The sequence below is a fragment of the Manacus vitellinus genome, unplaced genomic scaffold (genome assembly GCF_001715985.3).
Source record: "Manacus vitellinus isolate BGI_N305 unplaced genomic scaffold, ASM171598v3 scaffold_9_pilon, whole genome shotgun sequence".
Taxonomy (NCBI): Eukaryota; Metazoa; Chordata; class Aves; order Passeriformes; family Pipridae; genus Manacus; species Manacus vitellinus.
Genome location: NW_021940917.1, coordinates 17352974 through 17377395, shown reverse-complemented (window position 1 = coordinate 17377395; position 24422 = coordinate 17352974). Strand labels below are relative to the sequence as shown.

General features: G+C 39.3%; 1 protein-coding gene across 1 annotated transcript in view; it reads right to left on the bottom strand.

Annotated features, from left to right (window-relative positions):
• SLC27A6 (solute carrier family 27 member 6) overlaps nt 1-4099 on the bottom strand; it is a 37993-nt gene extending 33894 nt beyond the window's left edge. Inside the window, exon 1 of the mRNA XM_018085931.1 lies at nt 3561-4099. Coding sequence (XP_017941420.1) covers nt 3561-4074 — 514 coding nt within the window. The 5' untranslated portion in view covers nt 4075-4099. The remainder of the gene's footprint in view (nt 1-3560) is intronic.
• Between the last annotated feature and the right edge of the window lie 20323 nt (nt 4100-24422).

Genomic DNA, 24422 nt, shown 5'->3' with positions numbered 1-24422 from the left:
TTAAAAAATTAAGAGTGGCATGGTCTGGTAACAACCGTAATGAGGACAAATACCTTTTGAACAGGTCAGATTCCTGTTAGAGTAAGCTAATGCTGGCTGGCTGGTAAAGAGAGGAGTATTCAGCTTGTTTCTTTCTCTTTTACAAGTTCCTCATTTATTTTCAAGTTAGTTAACTACTGTTTTATTTTAAAATGCCATTTTAAAGTCCAACTTCTTAATCCCTTTCAAGAAACATTCCCCGGAATAGGAGTGGTGGTAGAGAGGTTTCTGGGAACGGAGTTTGACAATGTTTAGTAACAAATTAAAGCAAGGGCTAAATGCTCTGGGAACACAGCAGACAAAGGAGAGTAGTTAAAGAAAAAAAACCTCTCTGACACAAAGGTAAATGGAAATAATGGAAAGGAACAGAAAGACTAAATATTGGCAAATCACAAGATCTGTATTCACTTTTTAGTCAGAGGCTGGATGAGAAGGAAAAAAAAGTTTACTAGACTGTGCTAAATTAATTAAAAGAATATTGCTGTCATAGAAAAAAATCAGCCTTTTAGAGATAGCCATTTCATATAAGAAACAACAAGACAGGGAAATTTTGAAGTTTTTATAATATGTCTCAGTCTTAAGAATAAAGCATTCAATTGCAGGGTTCACAGAACACATTAAATCAAAATCAAACCCACAAAACTCAAATACTACTGGAACACTCACATCTAAAGATTGAAACAGCAATCAAAATGTCAGAAAATTGTCAGACCAGAAGAAAGTCTGATTCCAAGTGCTGAAGCAAAGACAAGATGATACTAACTGGATGGGGTTACCAGACTGAAATGCCTGAAAAATATGCAGGCACATAGCAATAGTGAAGAGCACAAATTTGGTTAAAGAGAATGACCTTGCAAGAGGCAACTATGAAAAACAGGCCAGGGCAACAGAAGAAAATGCCACCATGAATAGTATCCAGCCTATTTGTACAGGAATATCACATTTGTAAAAAAATAAAAGCATTTTTGAAAATTACAAGAGGTACTAAAGAAAGCTGCAAGGTGCAATCATCTCATACCAAGGGAGGGTACATCACCATTCTGAGCAGGGAAGATTTAGCAAAGAACAGTTGTCTGTGGGAACTGTTTCAGATAGCAGGCAAAGGTGGAAGGTTCCCCACAGCACAAATGGAACCTGAATATTAAGTAGATTTGAATGTGCCAGTACAGACAAGAATTTCTAGAGCAAATTTGATCTCACTGAGCAGTTAGCAGTCAAATTGTTAAGAGGATGATTTCTGCTGTGCTGCAGTCTATACATAAGATCAAAAGTCATCCATAATATTGAAAATATAGTTTTGTAACTATTCCAAGTGAGGTCTGTATCTGTTTGTGGAGGGTGAAAACCCTACATATTTTTGAAATTTAGAACTTCACTATGCAGAAATACTGCCATTACATAAAAATGCCTGATTTAAAAAACAATCTCAGTTGACAAAATTGATGCCTGACTATGGCAGTGATAGATATTAGACCACAGGTTGATTGGTTTTAGTGTAAATATTTTGTTCAAGCTACCCACATTCCTGTGAAAATGGGGCCACAAGGGCAAAATGCACAAGTAAGTCATGCCTTTTGATAAGGAAGAATCCCTTGAAACACACACTAACAGTGGACACATGAATAGACCTCCGAGAATTACATAACTGATTGTGTAACCTCAATGTTCAATGCCGCTCTGCAATTTTTTATAAACATTAGTGGGAAATTATTATCTATAATAATTAGGTACGATATGTTTCTTACAAGAGTGATGTGAGTTCGTCCTCAAAGTCACTGGACAGTGTACAAACCTTAAGTTGCTAAACCTGGGCTTCTCTGGAGAGGTTTCCATATGATGTGGACAATAAACAAGGACCCAGCAACTTTAACTTCTTTCACGGATACAAATAAAAGAGTGTCAAAGTCCTGAAGAAGAAGAATTTGTTGGTGTCTCTGCTTTATTATCTGTCTGCATACAGCTTTTCTTTTTGTGAGCAAAGGAAGACTCCCAGAACAACCTCGTTCGACGCAGTTGCTCTTACTATCAGCTGCTGGTAGCAAATTAAGAGTGAAGAAACACAGGTCCTGATCCTGCTTTGCAAATGGTGCTTTCATTCTTCAGGTAACCTCTCATTTACATAAAAAACTTCTCTTAGATATAAGCTTTGATCAAAAGTTTTTCCTTCACTACAGTCAATGAGCAAGAAGTTCCTGAACATTAATTCCAGTCCTCAATCCATAAACTCAAAAACACATATTCATGAGAGGTGGCTAAACAAGTTTGATTTTTTTTAATTAAGTAAGAGGGCAAAATAAAAACCTTTCATTTCAGAAGCCTTGTTATCATGTGTTGGGATTATATTTAAATTCATTTTTGTTTCAAGAGCTTGTTTTAATTACCAAGCATCTTAAACCAGCCTACCATATAGATTCAGAATAATAAGATTTATAATTAAAAATAGGAAAGGGAAAAATCTTAAATAAATTTTTGAAAGCTTGTATTTGTAGCAGAAGAGAACAGATGGAAGGAAATTCCACCATTTGGCTGTCATGGATGCAAAATCCCATGACCCATGTAACAGGAGTAAGGCAAGAAGTTGAAAAACAGAATAAGGCAAAGTGGACTTGAAACAATAATTTTGGAGAGGCAGGAAAATATTAATATGAAATATTTGGAAATATTTTCCTCCAACCACATGTCAAGGCTCTATGTGATCTTTCAGCATTGCAGGCTCACTTGTACTTGATCATAAATGCTGTGGTAAGTTTATGTTTTGGATCTGTCTTAAGTTCATACATTTCTATAACTGAAGCCAAATTTGAGCATATAATGCCCAGTATGCCTACACTGAGATCTGAAATTCTTTTGAAGCATTTAATAAAAATGTAATACTCTGGAAACTTACACAACACACACTTCTATCCCTATTCAAACACAGCAATTTCTTCTACAATCCAACACCAGCAGTAAGTTGGTTATTATGAATCAACCTTCTATGTGCTGTACTATTAAAACTTTAGTTCCTGGAAAACTATCATACCTCTGCAAACAGTTGAACAGCAGAGGTTGTACAATCTGAGCTTAGACCTTCTAGTTTTGCAGTGGTTTTGATCAGCAGGAAGACAGGAGAGATGGTATAAGAGAATAAAGTCCAGGACTTAACTAGGATTAAATCTGACTGTTTGAGGAGGAATGAAAAATTATTCCTAATAGCTAATTTTAATATTTCTAGAGACATACTAAGCAACTACAATTAAGCAATTAAGCACTTGGAACAGGCTGTACTTAGATGTTGAAAACTCTCCTGTAATGCACATTTTTTAAGAAAAGGTTAAATGGGTGTCCCCAAGGCATGGATATGCTTGATTCTGCCTGAGAGGCTGAAACTTCAAAATTTCTTGAAGCTTCTTCCAGCCCTGGGTTTCTTTCATTCTGTGAACATCTGAAAATCAGGTTTTCAATAAAGGAGCTGGAGAGACAGATACATAGGAGACGTGGCATTAAAAGCTTTGGATGTAGGAATGAGGCATACACCCTACCTGCTCCCACAACCAGTATCTTGGGCTCACAGCTACTGACACAGTGCAGGAGAGATCTGAGGCGGACATTGAAGTTGAGGAATGCCACCACACAGCCCAGCTTGGCCAGTCCGAACCACACGTGGATGAAGTCCGGCTCGTTGCCCATCAGCAAGGCCACGGTGTCTCCCTTCTTCAGAGCCTCGTGCTGCAGGAAGACCTGTGCTATCCTGTTACTCCTCCGGTCCACATCCTGGTAGGAGTGAACTGTCCCTTCGTAGATGAGGAACGGCTTGTGGGGCTGCTTCTCTGCCAGCTTCACAAACTTGTCCAGGACGGTGACAACCCTCCCTTGCAGCCGGTACACCTCCACCCTCAGCCCATAGGTCACCACTTTGAGCAGGTACCTCAGGTCGGCCCAGAAGTACGGGAAGAGGAGCTTCTGGATGAAGTGCAAGGAGAGAATCCCGACGGCAGCCCCCGGCACCCAGGAGGGCGGCACTGGGAGCGGGTAAAGGTCGTCCCAGGCACGCATCTCCCCGCAGCCGGGCCGCCGGGCACACGGCCGGCCGGGGCGCGAGGCGAGGGCCGGCACGGGCTGAGGCTCTTCCCGCCCTCTCCTCCCCCAGCCGCGCCAACACCCGCTCGGGGCAGGGGGAGCCGAGTTCCGACGGAGACCACCGCCCTCCCTCAGCCCCGGCGGAGCCGCCGCCCGGAGCCGCCCGCCGCCTCAGCCGCCGGCACCTGGCACGGCCCGGGGAGCGGCGCGGGCAGGCGGGGCGGGAGCTCCTGCGCTGCCCGGGCACTGCGCGGCCGGAGCCCTCTCCCCCTCCGCCCCGGCACTCACGGACAGCGCCGAGCTTGCTGCTGCCGGCGGGGCGGCGGCGGCCGCTCCCTGAGCCGGTTGCATAAGGCGCGATCTCCCCTCACCCCGCCCGGCGGCCGCAGCCGGGGGTGGCTCCCGGGAGCGCAGGAAGCCTCGCCCCGGGACGGAGCGGGCGCGGGGCGCGGGCCGGGGAGGGCGGTGGGAGGTGCCGGGGTGGGGGGCAGGTGGGTCCCGTTCCGCCCCGGGACCGGTGACCGCGCCGGTGCCCGGGGCTCGGCCCCGCCGCGCTCACACCGCTCCTCCGCCCGAGGCTGGGGCTGAGGAGGCCGGGGCTGCACCGAGCCCGGGGCCGCAACGTGCCTTCGGCAGCGGTTCTGCTTTCCCCCGCCAGGGAAAGGAGGGCTGGGCCAAGGCCGCGGGTCCGTGGGCTCTGCCAGTTGATTCTTTGCGCTGAAGGGATTCTCTGTGCCGCTGGCAAGAAGTAGGCACACCTGGGTGCTGGTCCTGCTGCTGCTGCTGAGCCTGTGAGCGCCGGTACCTCAACCCCCCTGCCATCCCGGGGTACCCCCTGCCTTGCCCTCGGTGAGACACGTAAAGTGGTGCTGAAGTGGTTCATTGCAGCTGAGTCTGGACCCCGATAAACTGAGGTTATATTACGAGTGACACATTTTCTGCCCTTATGTTGATCACAAGGAATTTGAATTCATGACTCCAGTGCATCACAAAAAAAAAAAAAAAAATAAAAAAATAAAATAAAATCAGAAGATACTTACTTAGTTTAAAACTGTAGCCCGTAGTAAATTTTTTTATTATTATTTTATTTTAGTTTTTTACTGGATATGAGTGCACTTTTGAATAGTTAGGAATTTTCTAAAGTTGTAAGACTGTAAGTACTGGTAGTTTCCAGCATGAACTCTGCTGTCTGCTTTTTGTCAGTATCTCATTAGAACAATCTAGCCTCTTGTCACGGTCCACATCCCATCCTATGGTATGTCTCACATACTGAGGTAGCAGTTTAGATTGTTATTTTGTGCTCCAGGGTGTTACTGAAATATCTGCAAGGATGTACTACTTATTAATCCAATTGGCACTTGATATTCAAATCTTTTTGGTCCACAAGATAGTATGTCTTAACTGTGAGGTCTGAAAGCTGACAGTGTAGACTTTGTTTCCACTGTCAAGCCAGCCCTCTGTGTCATTTGTGCACTTAGGAGTCAATGAGGGATGTCTTCCTTCTTTGGACAAAGAATAAATTCATATACCAGAGCATGCTTCTTCCAGACTCGTCTTGAATTTTGAATTTTGTGGATTGTGGGGAGAGAATCCCATTCTGTCTGGAAGGATATGCTAACCTCCTCCTTGAGATTGTCTAGCACAAGGGTTTGTAGAACCCCGAACAGAGCAGTAAAGCCTGAACAGTTAAATCAACTCCTCAGTCCGTTCTTTCTGGAATCCTCCTTTACTACATCCAACAATGCCTCACAATTTCTGCTCTTCAAGTCTTCCAGACTTTGCTTGTGCTTTTCCCATCAGAATGGAACAGACTTAGATCTTTGCTTCTTCAGACCAGCTATCTGATATTCTGTTCATCCAGTCTCCACCTAGTCTATTGGCCTTGTGTCCAGTTCTGCTAAATCTCCAGCCATTCTCCTTTGCTACCAGTCTATAGCTTCTTTTTCCTCTCCCTTTCCCTCTCTTTTTTCTCTCCTTAGCTAAGTTGATTAGAGCACTGTGTTAATAACACCGGGGTCTCAAGGGCAATCCCCACTGGTACTTATGACCCTTGTGGGTCCCTTTCAACTCAGAATATTCTGTGATTCTGTGATATAATCTCCTCCTCTCCCCTTCACCTTCTTCTCCCCTGCTCTGTTTGTCAGTCACTCTTTCAGCCCATGAACCAACCTATACTGTTTACCTTTCCTTTCTAGGGCAGAGACAGTTTGTGTATGGTAATTCAAAAGTTTAAATATTAGAAATAATACGTCAGAGATATGATTTCATACATTAAGCAAATGGCCTAAATTTGTCCAGAGTCCTCCTTACCAAACTTATATGCCATTTTACTTTGTGTAAATTTGGTGAGTTTTTTAGCTAACACAGCTCACTTCAGCAAAAACCTCTTGTCAGCTTCTTCCCAGGTCTTCTTTACGTCCAAGGATCTTCTTAGCCTCTTCTAGAGCCTTGTGACAAGAATGTCGGTATCATTGAGGTGTGAATGGAACATTGATAGATGAGGAAGCAAGAGCTGCAAAAGAGCTGGAAGGATGCTCTGTACTGATCATGAAGAATGCACAAAATGAACTAATGAAGACAGTGCAGAATGCATGCACTTTCCAGGCAATCAGATTGAGGAATGTATTGTTGCTGGCAAGCCCAGGAGGCTCATACTCTGACACAGCACAAATGACTAATTAAGGGACAAATCTACCCTCTCACCAGAGGGGGGTGACAACAAGGTTGCAGCATGTCATGTATGTCATTGCTCTCCTGTTACCCAATAGGCGACAGGAAAACAAGGACCTGATAAAATTTTCAAGAGATGTAATTCAAATGCTGCAAAAGGATTTCTCAGATTTCCACGTTATTACAAGGAGACTTTTCCCTCCACATCAGATGTGATACATACTTCCGTTCCAGAAACTCAAAAATTTATAAATTATTCTAAATCACAGCGCACATTGCCTTCCTCAATGTTTGAAAAAAATTACTGCGGAAGGACAGTAACAAAAGTCAAGGAATCTTTGAATCTTGACATCTGCTTCCTGCAGCTAGATAATTGGTAGTTTATTAGTAAGAGAAAGACTTGATTCAACTAGACCTTTTGAAGATAGATTTCCAGCACAAAAAGAGGAAAAGCTCAGTTTATTCAGGTTTTTTTTTTCTGCCCTTGAGACTCAGGAACACTTCCTGCCCATGGGAAGTAGTGAATTAATTCCTTGTTTTGCTTTGCATGGCTTTTGATTTTCCTATTAAATCCTCTTTATCTCACCTTATGAGTTTTCCAGCTTTTACCCTTCTGATTCTCTCCCCGGTCCCATTAGCGGGGGAACGAGCGAGCGGCTGTGTGGTACTTGGTTGCTGGCTGGGATTAAACCATGACAATAAGGAATAACAGAAATTCAGTTCTGGCCATTTGACTCAAACCAAAGCCCAGCTTCACGCTCACTCCTTCATGTCACTTGAGAAAACTTCGTAACCCTTAGCTTGGAACCCTGAGGACCACGTGACCTGTTTTTCCCGTGACTCCACGTGCACTAAGAATTGAATGGGAGGATTGGGAGGGCAGTGGGTGAGGCATCAACAAACGCATTGAGAAGTGGCAGGCAACAGCTTCTCACACTGCTTTTCATTTCTAGGAGTGCTCCTTGCTACTGGGACATCTCTCCTTTAGTCAAACTAAAGTGGTCGTGAGTGGTCTTTGTTCGTCAGCTCCAAGTTGCAGACACAATCAGTTTACCTCAAAACCCTATGTCTTTGGCTATTTTTTGCCACTAATCACCGATTTTTGTAAAGTTTTTAAGCTAAGTTAACTCATTTGGCTTTGCCCCAAAGAAATGGAGCAGAGCGGACACTCGAAGAGTTGAATTGCATTCCCAACGGGCTCTAGTAATGTTATTTTCTGTTTTAGCACTAAGACAGTGGCCTGACTAGATCAAAAATATACAGAGACAGCTTTGTTACATGAATGCTGACTGAACAACCATTGGAAACAAATTCCAGGGAATTAAATAGTGCAAAACTAGATTAAGAGTGGATTTCATGGCTCTTTATAGGCAATACTGTTGGGTTGACAGTTTTTATTGATACTGTAGTGCTGCTTACTTGAAAAGTGCAGTGGAGGCACCTGTATATGTTCTCTCCTAGCGAGGTAGGAGATACTTTACAGGAAGACAATAGTATTTAGTTCTTCCACTAAGAAGTGAGAATCACTTCTTCCAGAGAGACATTCTGTGAGAATACAGAGTTCTAGCTTGCTTTTCTTAGGGTAAGGTAACTTAATGGGCCACTGTTTTAAATTTATAAAAAATAGATAAGTAAATTAAGTGCTGCATGAACCTGTGCTTAACGTAAAAAAACCCATTGTAATTATTTGGTTAGCTAAACTTTGGTGTTGTTAACTGCTAGGTAAATGTGCATAAATAATGAACAAAGGAAAAGGCTGTGACCATTAAGGAAGATTTATACTTACATGCTGATTTGAGAGAAGATAGAGGTTGAAGGATACTCTTGTTTGCAAAGATTGCTTTGAAGAAGGCAGAAAGATGGGGGAAGGGAAGGCAGATGAGGTCTATGAAAGGCTCTGGGTGTGTGGATGTGAGTGAAAGGAAAAGAAATAGGTGATTAACAGAGTACAAAAGGAAGGGAAGTACTGAATTGCCAATGGATGATAGAGATGCATTTTAAATATACTGTGCTGTGAGCTAAAAATCAGTCAGGCAAAATTGCATTTACTGAGGGGACTAATGACTAGCACGTCACCAAAGACATGTTGTGAGAATAGAGAGGTAGAATTTTGTGCTTTAGATGTTATCTGTGCTGCTAATACCCAAGAACTGAAACAATGAGCAAAATTCTAATATAAAGACTACAGTATTATGAAATACTTAGTTTTCAAGGGAAATTGTGGGTTTGTGATCTCTGAATTGTCCTTGTTCCTCTTAGCTCTGCACAGAAATTATATCAACCTCTCCACTCAGTATCCAAGTTTCTTTAAAAAGTAAACATTAATTTACTTCTTGTATCCTCCTGAAGGGAGGCAGGAAATGCCTCTGATGTATAAGTTGTTTTTCAGCAATTTTCTGATTTTTTTATAAAAATGGATGAGGCAAAAAATTTCAATAGGCGACGAATTTACAGAAAAGATTTGCAGAATTTGGGTGAAGCCATTGCAAAATTGCTTTTAAACCCTGACTGTGTCAGAATTCTTCTGGGATATTGGATTAATCTCTTACACTCTCCTCAAACTGGATGATTTAGTCAAGCTATGTGCCTAATCTTAAAGGCCCTCTTGGACTGTTAATTTGGTGGTTACACAAACAGCTCTAGATCAAGACGTGGGGATCTGCAGTTTGTATACTATGCTAAGTGGAATGGAGAAAAATCAAACACTTAAAAATCATCAGACACATTTGACTAATTTTTCTGAGTCAGATTCATCTCACAGGTATCTGTGAGGTAGATGAGAGTGTTGGTTATAATGGGAGCTTGCACCAAAGAAGTCTGAGTGTGACTGAGGAAATCTAGAGTCACTCGTCTGATCAAATGCTGCTGTCTAATTAGGGATGAGTGGATTGTTTGCTTGAATTACCTTACAGGGTCTCAGCTGTAATAGCAACATAAGAATGTGGCTTATACTCAGGCATTGTCTGTACCTCAGGCTTGAATCAGTTGCTTAGGATTAGGGATCTAATTCTATTCTAGATTCCTTGGCAATATATGTGCCTATCTGACTTTAGGTGCCTTATGCAGAAGGTGCTGAACTTTTGATTAACAGTTACCAGTCCCAAGTAGTCCTTTCAGTTTAGGTAGCTGGTCTAGCTCCTAAAGTAAGGACATGGGTTAGGAACAGGTTAAATTTACCTTCAATATTTTTGCTCTCTGCAGTTTCAGATTTTTAATCCAATGGAAATATATACACATTTATTAATATTTTTTAAAGTAAGCAACATAGAATTTGAATGGCACACAAAGAAATTAATAACTTTTCTTCTTGCTGACTAGTTAATATCACTAATGAAGATACAATTATCTGTATGCATGGGTCCTTGAGTGTAACACAAACTACTGAACTGTTGGTAAGTGAATATGAATTGCATTGAATAAGGCAATAGTTGTCTGGGAAAAAAATATATGTTATGACAAGATTAGAATTACTAATGTAGTGCACACTTGCAAATGCTAAATGCATAGTGGAAAGAAACCTTGATTAAAGCTATTCCAAAGGTCAGATCTTAAAAACCTCTAGATAATTCTCATATTTAAATTTAGTGATATTTGTTCTTAAGTAAATAAACTCCCAAAGGAATAGCAAGAAATGTACCTGTTCATCAGTTTCTTGCTAAATGTCATGAGGTGGAATCTATTTTACTTTTGACATTATGTAGAACTCATAAACTCATACTGCAGACAAACCACTGAGCCCTGAATTATTCAGTACACTGTAATTATTCTGCTCAATTTCCCTTCAACAGAAAACATTTTAATGCCTGAGAGTATGCTATGACCCAATAACAAAATACAAAGGAGTTTAATTTTCTACTAGTGGAACTCAAATGTAAGAATTTTTTTTAATGTGGTTAGATAAAACTAAAATATTTCCCTGTAACAACATCTCAGTATAGCAGGAAAATACACATCAGTTATAGAAATGCTTCTGTAATGTAAAAAAGTTGTAGTTTTGATGCTATCACTTTGATACCTTATGCCTTTTAATATCCAGATAACACAGCATGGTGCTGAATGTGTATTTTTATTAAATCCAAACCTGGTTAATATGCCTAAGGGAATTTACTTGTGCTATTTTAGTGGCATAAGCATCAACAAAGTGAACTACTTGAATTTTTTGGTGGGGGAGGAAAGTTGTTTTAAGTAAGGTATTTTAAATGTATGGAGGTTTTAGGTTTTGGTTTAGGTTTTGGGGTTTCTTTCCCTCAGGGAAAACAATAGCATAAATTCTGAAGTGTCAGCTATTTTTCAATTGTTTATTGAAGTAATTTTAAAGCAGCGGATTTTCATCTGGAATAGAATTTTTTAATTTTACAACAGAAAGAGGTGAAACAAGCATTCCTAGAAGAAAAAAATGTCTATGACTTAAACATAGAGAGCTGTTTTTTCAGGTTGTCAGAATGCTGCGATATGGAAAAAGAAGAAAACAGCATCATATTCTGAATATCAGCTTGCAGGTTGTCCCCCACTATTGAATTCTGCCTTTTTCATATTCAAAAAAATAGAAACTTATAATCTAGACTATGTAAAAATAAACATACCTTGAAAATGCATTTTTCAGCTCTTCACATCTCACTCTTCAATTCCACTCCCATTAAAGTAAAATAGTAATTTCTAAGTAATTGTGCCTATTGATTTCCACAGGTTAGCTGTGGAACTTATGTCTAGCAAAGTCTAAAATCCTAAATCTGGAAACGGACAAGTAATAAGCAAACCAGGGTTTGATGTCTTAGTGGCCAGTAAGAAAGTCATAATGCTGAAAAAGCTGCACAAAACTAACTCTTGACTAAAAATGTCCCGTGGGGATGTGGGGAATGAATGGTGTAGACATAATAGAGTTATTGCAGGAACCTGAAGAGGCAAAGTCTAAAGTTGTCGTGGCGTGGACTGGACATTATGGAAGTTTTTCATCATCAGAAAGCATTTAGTATTCAAATCCATAGGAAATGAAAATTAATTTTTATAATATTTTGGGATGCTTCCTTATTCTGTAGTTCTGTGAGGATGTTACTTTGAAATACTTACACTGTATGAAGCATCTTGTCTCAAGTCATTCATTACATCACGTCAACACTACAGACTTGTGTCAGCCTTTCAAAGATGTAGAGAAATATATCATCTCTGGTAGATGGAATTTTATTAACAGATGGCTTTAGTATTAATGTAATAGGTCATTAAACCACCACCACCATTACAATTTACTGTTTATTTTAGTTAGCTTTGAATAAGCTCTAGAGGTAAGTATGTAGTTTTGCCTGAATTCATGAAACTGTGTTAATACTGGGAGCCATATGCCCTGTATATGATGCCAATGCATTAGTAATACAATAAAATTTAGCCATAAGCTTCCAGAAAATCATATTGAAATATTCAGATTTTTGCACTCCTATAACAACTTTATTGAAAGTAGATGGAATAAGCTCATAACGGTGAGTCTTTTGATGCTGAAAAGATAGAGTTGTGGTTCAGTCTTACTGTCATCCAGAAGTGATCTGAATTAAGAACCAATAGTAACCCACAAGTTTATGCATTTGAGATGAAATGATTGTATGGAAGAATTTCACATTTTCCTCTGATAGACTCAAACCAATATTTTTGATTTTGCTCATTACACAGCTCCTGCCTTGCTTATCAAGTACAGGACATGGCACTGACCTGTCAAATGGGTGCATACTTTACTTGGCTCTTGAGATACATAATTGTTTGCAGACAAAGAACAAAATAACCTCTGAAATAAGAGTCAGATGAAGGTTTGAATCTGAATATCAATCCTTTATAGAGGATATTCTGGTGTAGTCTCAGGTGTAAGGCAAACAAGAAGACTAAATCTTTAGAAGACTAAAGCATATGGAAACCCCAGCAGGACATGAATTCAACAGAGAAAGAAACAGACTTCTTAGTATGAAGTGCCATCATTTTCACAACCTTTAAGGTATTTTCTTGACCCCTAGTTTAACTTGACTCACGTTGTGGGTGCTTTGGAAGTACCTAAACTTTTCTTGAAAGTTTTACGCCTTAACTTTTGGCTATTCCTGTTATTGTTGCTTTAAATTACTGCTGCAGAGCATAGTATTCAAATCAGGTTTTTAAGAGACGTCAAATAATAAAGCATACTTTTATATAATCTTATCTTGACTTGGAATAGGATAATATAGGAGTCTACCAGAAATCTTCCAGTGATTGTCAGGGAAATTTGCTGGCGTGTTTGCCTGTGTGAAAGCAGCATGGAGCAGGTGAGGCGTGAAGATCTTGAGCAAAACTTCAGCAATGCTTAAATGTGACAAACTGGTTCATATCTGAACTAGATGACTACCATTTCCAACATTTGCTTCTGCTTTGTTGTTATATGCTGGGGAGACGTATTTTAACTTAAAAGAAGATTATTTTTTTTAAAAGCATCTTTCAGATCAGGGTGTTTTGAATAACTACCAGTTGGAAGTGTTTAGTGTTTTTATTATCCCGGTGAATTTCTAGGTGAAAGGGCTGCCGTAATCATCCTTCAAAGGATTAGAACAGGGTGTTTGCCTTCTATGCCTTCGGGCATGCATAAGATAGTTTTCAACTTGCCTGTTTTCCAAGCTTTCATGTTTTCATCACAGAATCAAACCATATGCCAGAGAACATCTGACCCTTATTTGTGCTTTAATTTTGTGCTTTGATTGCATTAGCAATTTTATTTGATGACTGTGATGATAGTATTATTGATATTAGCTGATATAACAGATCATTCCTGTCACCTCTGCTTGCTAGACATACTTGTCTGTGCTTGTATTCCATTTCTGATACTGTCTATGTTTAAAAAAAATTCCTCTATATGTCTTCTGTATAGAACAACAGTTTCAGAAATACTTTGTCATCTGGTATAACTGAACTATATTGTAAAATACTGACTTCTTTAAATTCAGTAGCAAAAATTTTTGCTCATTTTCTTAGCTTTTTCCTCACATACTCCTTTTCTGTTGTATGGAAATGAAGAAAGGAAATTACTCTCTTGAAAGTCCAAGAAGCAATTTACACGGGGCTAGGCAGAAAATAATTTTAGGTACTTGAGAGTTACAGGTACAGTACATGTTTGGACATTAGTGAATCTTGAAACCACAGTCATTTTGTGGTGCAAGAGACTCATTCCTCAAGCATCTTCTATCTGGATCCCGTTGAGTGTGATTGTAAACCAAATTGTTTTTGTATTAAGTCTCCTGGATTGAGTGGATGTGTTTTTGTACAGCTAATAACAGTTTCTGGCACATTTGAATTTTGCTTGCTTGAAGCAATGTTTGACGTGCTCTTTGTACTCCCTTTTTTATCTGGTATTCCCCTCCTCCCCTTCACAAAGCAGCTTACTTTAAGAGGTGATGGGGGGGAAAACTCTCACTTCGTCTTCCCTTGGCTCCATTTCACATAGTCAGTGTCACCAAGCAGCAACAGTAGAACTACTCAACAAGCTGGGGGACAAAACAGGTGCTGAGGATGCTCCCAACACAGGCAGTAGTACCTTCCCTGAACAGAGGGCAGTCCTGCTGAGCACACCCAGATCTGGGGTACTTCAGTATAGGGGCTGCAGTCCCAGACAAGGCACAGTAATGAATCAGGTTGAGGATTCATCCAGTCACTCCAGATGGGAGACGAGGCCAGAGGCAGGACTAGAGACAAGAATATGGCAATGTCCATCCCCAGGGCAGGACAAGTCAGTTCAGGTAAGAGTGGCTCCTAGCCCTTAGCTTAAACAGACCTTTTGGAGCCTTTGGGTAGAGGGGAGGAGGTCCCAAGTGACTGCTGGTCAGGGCCACCAGGGTGAATTTATGTCACTGCATGGTACTTGACTCTCACAGATTCTCTAAGAAGCTATGGCACCCTCTGACTCCAGCTGGAGTCTCATGACTTTAGCAGTTTTCTGAAAACTTTTCCTGAAAAAAAATTCTTTTATGTTCATTCAGGTAACTTGTCATATGAACTGCAGTATTAGATCTGTCATATTTAATCACCTTGATTGATAAACCTCATGAGGCTGAGACAGAACAGACATGGAAAAAAAGTTAATGAGGAACAAATAAGGTGACTCAATTGGATACTGTAATATCATTAACTTTACATTTATTTTATATAGTCACTATTACATGTGAGGAAAATATCTTTTGTATGTGTCATTTTATGGTGTTTGTAAGCTGTAAGCCATGAACACTTCAGACAAATTGGCCATTTTCTTAGTTTCTAACTGCCTGGGGTGTGTCTATATTATTAAGTGGTTATCTAAAAAATGAGGAGGTAAGTATGTACATATCTTCAAATACTAGCCTGGTAATAAAAGAGAGAAAGTGGTAACCACAAGGCAAGTATAGGCAACTTAAAACCAGCATTATGTGAGTAAACAGCTATGCTTTTGCTTCTGGGGGAGATTCTCGTGCCAAAAACTTCATCTGTATAGAGTTTAATAACTTTTCATATCTATATGAATGATCTTGTTGCAAAATGTCGCTTTCATGCCAGGGTGTTGAAAAAAAAATTTCAAGGACCTGTCTGTGTGCAGGGGCCATTTCTTTTTTTAAAGGACTTGCTGAAATCTACTTTAGTAACCTCTGTTGTACTCCAGTCCATCAATCACCTAATAATTGGCCTATTGGCTATTTGCAGCTTCACAGTCCTATCTCAAAGGTGTTAACAGAACCCCTGTAGCATGAGTGTTAGCAGTCAGTGAAGTACTGATGCATGCCAAGGCAATCACAGTTGTCTTTTGTCAGCTAGTACACTGTCTGCTCAGGTGTCACTGCGTTGACAGCACTGCAAATGGCTTTCACGTGAGGTAGTCAGCTCCACTTTCCCCTGAAAGCAAAAGGGATTCTGGAAGCTTTGACAAGGTCAGCTGACCATGGAAGGGTGTACAGAGGTGACCAGCCAACATGTTCTGACTGCAGTAACTTGCCGTTAGCGCGTCCTCCTGCGTTTCCATCTCTCTGTAAACCATGATAACTGAAAACTAACGGCTTGGGGAAATGAGTTGCTTTTGCAATTGCTGCAGAATGCCAAGGTAGGAAAGTTTTTGCCTGATTAGCTTGTGTAATAAGCAAAGCAGAGAATTGCCTAGCTGGAGCAAGAGAAAACCACAAACTGCAGAAAAGTTTCACATCTGTGATAGCAGTGACTGCAGCACTCTGCCTACAGAGCACTGGCTTGGCCACGGGCAATCAGTGCCTTCTCTCATGTCCTCTCTAAGTAATTCAATGAAGACCTCTCACTCTGTTAAAACAGCAAGAGTTGGGGTCTTGTTGCCTTTTTTTTTTTTTCAGACTTCTTCTGACAATGGGGCAAGAAAGGATGAAGATAAACACTGGGGAAGGGGCAGTAGGAAGAACAGGGAGGCCAATGACATGCTGCACATTCCATCACCTCTCCTGAGCTCTGTCCCTCAGCATTACACTGCTGTCCAAAGGTTGGGGATATCCTCTCTGTATTGTGAGAAGTCAAGGAAATGCAGTGGTGGTAAGGAGAGAAGCAAGTTATGTCATGAGACATGCTAGTTATTCTGACATTCATGCTGACTGATTGTTTTCCTGAAGCCAAAGTTCAGAAGTCTTTGCTACGCCTGTATACTGCAGAAATAAAGTGTTTGTTTGTATCACTTTTTCTAAAGGGTTTTAGAGCCTCGTTGTTACTGGGCTCTTACTTTGGAAAGTGAAAAAGGTTGTGTCTGGAAGTTGCTAAAAATCCTTTTGTAAAGGAGTGCTGAGTGTACTCACAATTTGGTTACTCCATCCTTCTTTCTGTTTATTTTATAACAAAATTATTTAGTCTACATGCTTTGCAAACACCATATTCAGAAACTAGTGGTTAGTAAACTATTTTGAGAAAGGCTTCCACAGTAAATTTAGTAAAAATTCAAGAATAGTCTCCTTGTAGTTTCCAAAAACCAATCAGAAAAATTATGGGTGAGGTATTGCTAAAAATAACCTAGGAAAAGGATCAGCCATTTAATAAACTTCTCTATTAAGGATTCCACAATCAAGAGTTCTGTTCCTTTTAAACTGTTTTTCAACACAGAGCATAAACAATTTTTAAAAATTATTGTTGATCAAAATACTGCTGCTTGTGTGGAAGAGCCACTTGACAGGCCTGGCAGAAGACAATATAAGGACCTATTGCTAACAATGCCATTTTCCATTCCTCCACTCAACAGACTCCAAAATTTCATTTACTGTCTCTAACATTTAGAAGGAGCATATTCCACGTATCGTCATCCCTTTCAGGTCTCTCAAAATCCCACTGTAGGGTTGTGTATTTATCTCTCTCTCTCTCTGAAAGCCCTTAATATCTTTGCCACGTTGTTGCTCTTCTTTCTGAAAAATATCTCAGTCTTCAAGGCACACTATAGAATGATTAGGGTTTTTTGTAATGGAAGTAGTACTTGTGTTAAGATTATCCAACTCAGTTAATTTTTACTGTGTCCTTGTCTTAAGTATTATATATCTATATTATATTTTATCTATATCATAATTATATATCTATAATTTTTGACTCAAGGTGGAGAGACTCCTAGTCTATTGATATCGATATTTTTCTTCTTGTTTTCGTGATCTTCTTATTGAGGTAAGTAGATCTGTCCTATAGCTTTGGCTTTCTTTTTCTTTATGTCCTGAGGTAAAAGTACAGAAGTGTTTGGATAAGGGTTCTCTATACTCTAATTCACATAAAATGCATATGTATTGTTAATATTCATGTGGTGGTGTAGATGTCCACTTAACAGGAAGTAACAAGTATGTAGAAAAATAAGCTTCCATGCAAAGTGAGGATTTTATATCATCTGCTTTGTATGAGTAAATAACAGCAGCTTTTGTCAACGTAGTAAGTTTTGTACTTCTAATTCTTGCAGGTTCCATTTTTAATTTAGTGGACTGCAGCATATTATATGTCTTAGAGTAAGAAGAAGTCTATGCTGGAGATTGTTTTAGAACATAATCTACATTTCTTCACCACTTCTATTTCAAGAGCTACAAGTGTCACCATATGCAGAAATGTATGAGCTCTAAGGTGCAGACAAAAGAAAAGTTTCAATGTCTGTTATCAAATGGGTCCATAACTTCATATGGCAATTGTTATAAAGATAATGGTCAAGACAGATATTGAAATAAATTGAAGAATTTTTAAACTTGATGACAGTGTTGCTTTCAGAAAATCACTGTTTTGGGGAAACTTTTTAATTCCAATGTGAAGGATAAATGAATATGAGAATATACCTGTGTAGTAAAAAAGTAATAGAGGGCAGTTTGTTATCAAAATTCTGGTATTTAAAACACTATGAATTACTTTATAAAATTTGCTTCACTCATTAGTCCACATTCAAGGGATATCTATGTTAAAAATGACTTTATATGTAGTTATTTACAATACAGCATGTCAACATTGTTTATTTAAATATACTCCTTCAAGGCTTTTGATAAAAATCTTTGGTGAGCTACATTGAATTTGATAAAAGTCAATCAAATGCTCAAAGCAAAACCAGAAAACTCAAGCAAAAACAACAAAAAAGTTGTTAAAACAAACACTAAAGCAAGCATTATCCAACAGTAAGCACACTGTAATATTTAAAATACTGCCATGGTTTTCAATTACTGAGAGAGGTGCTAAGTCCACCTAGCAAGAAACATGGAACAGTCTAAAACTCACATTTATCCTTCCCTTTGACTTTATGGGTTTCCTAATTTTGATTTATCTGTAGGACCTCTGAAGATAATATAACTACGATTCTTGAATAGAATTTATAGTAAAGGAAAGCAGTATTGAACACTTTACTTTGAAAAATTTTTCTGTATGTCCATTTGGGATTAACCCATTTTTGCTATCATCTTAAAGAAAGATGATTCCTTGTCTTAGAACTTTTATTTCTCTTGTTTGTACTATTTTGGTATGTTTAGGTATCAACAGGTCAGAATACTAGGACTGAAATTTGCCCACCCCTATTCCTCTCCCCTATGTGTGAAGGACATTAACATATGTCCAGCAACTCTTGAGTTTCCTTTGGTTTTTCCCTTTGATTAAACTGCTGAAGTTTAATCATGATGCATGTGGTAAAATGTTAGTAGTTTCAAAACAGCAGTTATATTTTTTAATATTATAAGATGAAGAGGAATCTTTTAGGTTTTTCTTCCTAATATAAATATATTTTTCTGCTTCTAAAATACGAGCTTTCTTTTTACGCTTTTGAAATCATCTGTGTGTGTTTTGGTTTTGACTTAAAATAGTGTATTTTGTATAATGCACCAGCAGTTACAGAATCCTGTCATTTGATTTCTGTGACTGTTCTTTTAATCAAAACTCCTATCTGTAGAAAACTTTAGAAGACGTCAAAGTTGGTTGACATGTGTAAAAATTTAATCTAGTCCTAGTGAAGAAAACAGACAAACAAGTGCTTTTAGGCCTAAGGGGGCACTGGCAACACCAGATAAAATTAGCAGTGCCACATTAAACCAACGGGATATTTTAAAATCAGCATGTAGAGTGGGAATTAGAATGCCATGCAACCCTTCAGTTGCCCCTGAACCTCTATGACATTTGTCTGCTGACAGTTTGTTTCCCTGCTTGAGGCTTGGAGCTCCTGCACGGCCTGATATCTCCACAGGTTAAAATCATCTCAGGTTTCTGGATGTTCAAGGTCTTCAGGTTCCTGCACTGCCTAGCTGTCAATACTCCAGACATTTGTGGCTGGATATTAAGAAACTCAATTTCTTCTAGAAGAATAAGTGAGAGGTCTGATTTTGCTTTTAATGCCCTCACTCCCTTATGTAATATTCTCTCTTTGAGTTGATCTCCCAGAGAATATTTTGGATATTTAACTTGCTTTTTCAACTCAAAAAAAAAAAAAGAAAAGAGCAGATTTATTCATAGGTAGGGATGATTCATGTTCAAGTTAAATCATGTACTGGAAAAGTGGAATGATGAACTTGTGGTGCTACACATCAGCCCAAACACAAGGATTCTCTGGAGGCTGCAGGGCTGTTCTGTGCATGACACCAACTTGGGCAAGAACCAAGTGGTGGTAGGAAATGTATTCAGCTGCTGAGTGGAACAGACTGCAGAACTGATCAACACCGAGGTGTTATATTTTAAAAAGTGATCAGTGACAATAACAAGCTCTTAACCCAAGGCAGCATCAAGCCAAAATAGACTGAATCACTTGTAGGATGTACATATACATTTCTGTGTAAGTACAGCTGTAGCACATGTGTTCAGATATTAGCAAACTTACTTTTGAATGTCTTTCCAGAGGTTATTTCTTTGTGTTCCCGTAAGTATCACCCTCTTTCTTCAAATCTTAAAAAAAAGAGGCAGCATTATCAGCAAATGAAAGTCCTGGTATCCTTGTAGCTATAAGGCTTCCAGGTTTTGAAGAAATTATTGCCATCTTTATTTATGGTTGAAATAGTAAATGTGCTAGGGATTTTTTTTGTACTCTGTAGGGCTTTTTTCCTATTGCCAGAAATATCATGGTCTGCATATGAACTATCCAGTCCCTCAGTTTCTTTAAGTGTTTTCTTATTTGATAGGTCACTGTTGTTTTCACACCCACCTGTGACAGGGGTCAATAAATCACATATTTAAAAGCTTTTCAGCACTAAAAATTCTTATCATAATATTTTAAATTAATTTTTATAATAGTAATTTGACTCTGGTTTAAACACTAAGTTTCAACTGTTGTAATTATTTTAAGGCTGTTGTACAATCCCTGGTGGTATTCCTTTATGAAAGTAAATTTCCTAGGTAATATATTTTTCCAAAATTGAGTGCATGTCTTCCTCCAAAACAAAGCAAAGCCATCTATACAGGAATTTGAAATAACAAGTGCAGAGATGTTATTGATACTGTTTTGCTGATACGAGAAAGAAACAATGCAAAAGACCAGACAAGATGTTGAAGCCTGATATCATTATGGAAAGTACCCAAGGAGAAACAAAAAAACATGAAAGAAAGATTAACACTGGGACATGACTGAAGGCTTTGAACTGTGAAGCAGATGAAAATGTATGGAAAAATACCTGACTCTGCCATCTGTTTCTGTTCTTACCACAATAACCTTACGTATCTTGAATTTTGGCAGGTCACCTAGACCTTGCTGTTGCATACAGAAGGGATAATTTCAGTTCTGCTTCTGAACAAAAATACAAAGCATAGGGTGGGGAGAGGCCACAAGAAGTCATCTAGGACATCTTCACTGTAGAAGTCAATAAAGTAAATAAAGTATACTGATATTTATTTCACCAACACATACATTTATGAGAACAAATGTACAACCAATCCCTGTGCCCCTGTGAAAATATGTGATCTCCTGTGAATGTTAGTCACAACTGGATGACTGCTTTTTTGAACTGAAGTATAATGGTCTCAAATAAGTCCATAGCAGGCTTTTGGAAATATACCAGCCAGAAGCTTAGGGTACATCTGAGCCTAATTTTTTTTAAAAGCATCTCTACTCAAAATATTTTACAGCTTCCTCAGCAGCCTAAGAATCTCTGTTAGTGTGTGGAAGGGTTTCACAGTACCCAGCTGCCTTGTTCTCTTTGGTCACCTTGAAAGTGGCATTCTGTTCAGTGTTCAGGCATTGCCAGCTCTTCACCCAGAGATACCTCTATGCTGCAGCAGTCTCTACTGCTCATGAAAATGTGTGTAAGTAAGAGGGGAGAGTGCAGGGAGACCTATGTAAAAATGAAGTTGCCTTTGAGGACTTGTGCTTCGCTGTTTTCTGTACATCAAATTTAGGCGCAACTCAAAGCACCCAGGTTGGAAATCTTTATCATTAGTAGGAAGAGACAGGTACTTTCAGAGGCAGCTTCCATGCTTAATTATGTGGTTGGCACATGCTGTTGCTGCTAGAGGTCATTAAAATTGCCCTTTAGCACTTTTGGTTGTATCTTCATGGGGGAATGCAAACACAGCTGGATTCCCTCTCCCTGCTCTCTAAGCTGTTCTGGAAGCTCTTAGTCTTTCAGAAGGAACCAGCTTTTGTGCAGGACAAGTTATCTTGGCCACTGTGCTTTGTACCCAGGGTAGCCTCAATGGTTTTGCGTTTGGAGCTTGCTTTATGTGGTCTGCTGGAGACTATAAGCAGACTTGGTCTGCCTCTGCCTACTTTGGAAGACACCCTTTGATTTGATCACTTTAATCAAAGTCTTCTCTTTACAGAGTTGCTGATTAATTATTTTCCTTTTTGTGTAGGTAAAATTAATTCCTTCTTGCATTTAATTCTTTACATGCTTTCCCTGTTATTGCTTCCCTAGTTTATCAAGACTATTTCACATTCCATTTGTACTGGTAGCTAAAAAAGGTACTGGTACCTTAATAAAAGTACTTGGTAGCTCCATCACTGATGGAGAGAAATTTATTAGCATATCTTTTGTTCCTTAAACCAGAAATTAAATTACAATTTTGAACTGAACTGTAAACAAAATAGATGTAATTTCTTTTCCAGGGCATTTAGAAAACATTAAGGATAAACACTTTTAGGTGAAGTGAGGTGGGATATAATTTGCTATCTGTAAACATGTGCAAATGAATGAGCTACTGACTTTTAATTGTGCAGCCAGGGATAGAATTGTCTTGTTCTCCTCTTTATTTTAACTTCTTATGAAGATTGAATGTTGGGAAAGAATTGCATACAGAGAGGAAAAGAATGAGGAAGAACAGAGGCAGCAACTGCAGACAGTGTTCTGTAATATATCTCCATAGTGAGAATAAAGTCAGACAGGTGACCAGACTTTTCTCTGGGCTTCTGGGACCTCTCTAATATTATGCTTATTATTAGAAAATAATTATGTCCTGGGCTGCTTTAGGAGGAGTGTTGCCAGGAGGTCAAGGGAAGTTCTCCTTCCCCTTCCCTCAGCACTGTGGATGCCACATCTGTAGTGCTTGTGTCCAGCTGCAGGCACATGGAGAGAGTTGTGTGTACTGTAGAGAGTTCAGGACAACATGAAGGTCTTTATGGGATTGGAGTGTGTCTCCTTCCAGGAAAAGCTGAGTAAACTGGGACTATTTAGTCTGGAGAAGAAGGGCTCAAAGGGAATCTCATCACTAGGTACAAATACCTGAAGGCAGTGTGTGAAGAAGGTGGAGCTAGATTATTATCAGTAGTGCTCAGTGACAGGACAAGAGGCTGTGGGCACATATTGAAACACAGGAGCTTCCTCCTGACCATTAAGAAAAGGTTTTAACATCAGGGAAGAAGTCTTTTTTTCCCCTCAGGGTGACCACACACTGGTGCAGGTTGCTCAAGGTGGTGTTGATAGATAATCAAAAGCCGTCTGGGTAGCTGGCTCTAGGTGTTTCTGCTGCAGTCAAGGGGTTGGACCAGAAAATGCCCAGAGCCTTCCAACCTCAACCATTCTGTGATTGAAAATCAGGCTACTGCTGTTTCATAGAATTCTGGGCATGGAAGCACTAGAGAAAGAAATCAAGTATCAGTAATGTTCAGAAATGCTACCATCTTGTGGTGACTGAAATGACTGAACATACTGATAGCACTCTGAAAGTCCCTATCCAACCAGTATGTGCAGTGTCTACAGGCCTCCTGAAACAAGCTTTCAAAGTGCTTCTGTGATTCCTTAGTACTATTGTAGTAATTTCTTTTGGTAGATTAGGTTTCTTTGATATAATTACTTTCGATCAACTTGCAGCAAATTGTTGGAAAAGCATCTGGATTATGCTCTTAGACATATGGTTTAGATAGTCCTGCAAGGAGCAGGGAGTTGGACTCAATAGTCCTTATGGGTCTCTTCCAAATTGAAATATTCCATTCAATGATTCTATTATATAATAAATGATCTATGGCTTAGCGTCACATAATAATTTTTTCTAAATGAAACTAAAGGCTGTTTTGAAGGGTTCTATGACCCTCAGAAAGACCCCCAAAGCAGAATAAAAATTATTCTTTGCTGTGGAGAGCCTACAACTGATATGCTATACTATATATATATATACAACTGATGTGTATACTATATATGTATATTTTGACTGCTCATTTTGTATTTTAGTAATTCCTAAGACATTATTAATCTAATAATTTGTGCAGTTCTGAAAGCAGAATCAATATTATGATCTAAAGGAGCAAAATATTCAACAAACTTAAGATACTGGTGTCGTAGACAAACATAATTTGAATCAGTGAGAAATGTAAAACAAGGATTTGCATGTGTGAGCCCTGGAGGTAATATGAGAAGATGCAGTGCCACTTACACAGTGCACATAACTATTGTGGCTCTGTCTTATGAAGATATGAGTTCTATCACAGAAAGACTTAATTCGATTACTTTATGTTTTTAGAACAAATATTGCACACTACTCTTGTTTAAACAATTGCAGTAGTATATTTGAAATTTACTTTCCCTGTTGTAGAGTAATTGTATTTGTATGTTTTTTTTTTTCAGCAGAAACCTTGTTCCTGTACATCTGTATTGTTAAAGGAATACAACAGTTTGGTTTTGGTTAGAAGGGATCTTACAGATCATTTGGTTCCAAGCCCCCTGCCATGGGCAGGGACACCTTCCACTAGACCAGGTTGCTCCAAGCCCCAGCCATCCTGACCTGGAACACTTCCAGGGATGGGGCACCCACAACCTCCCTGGGCAGCCTGTTCC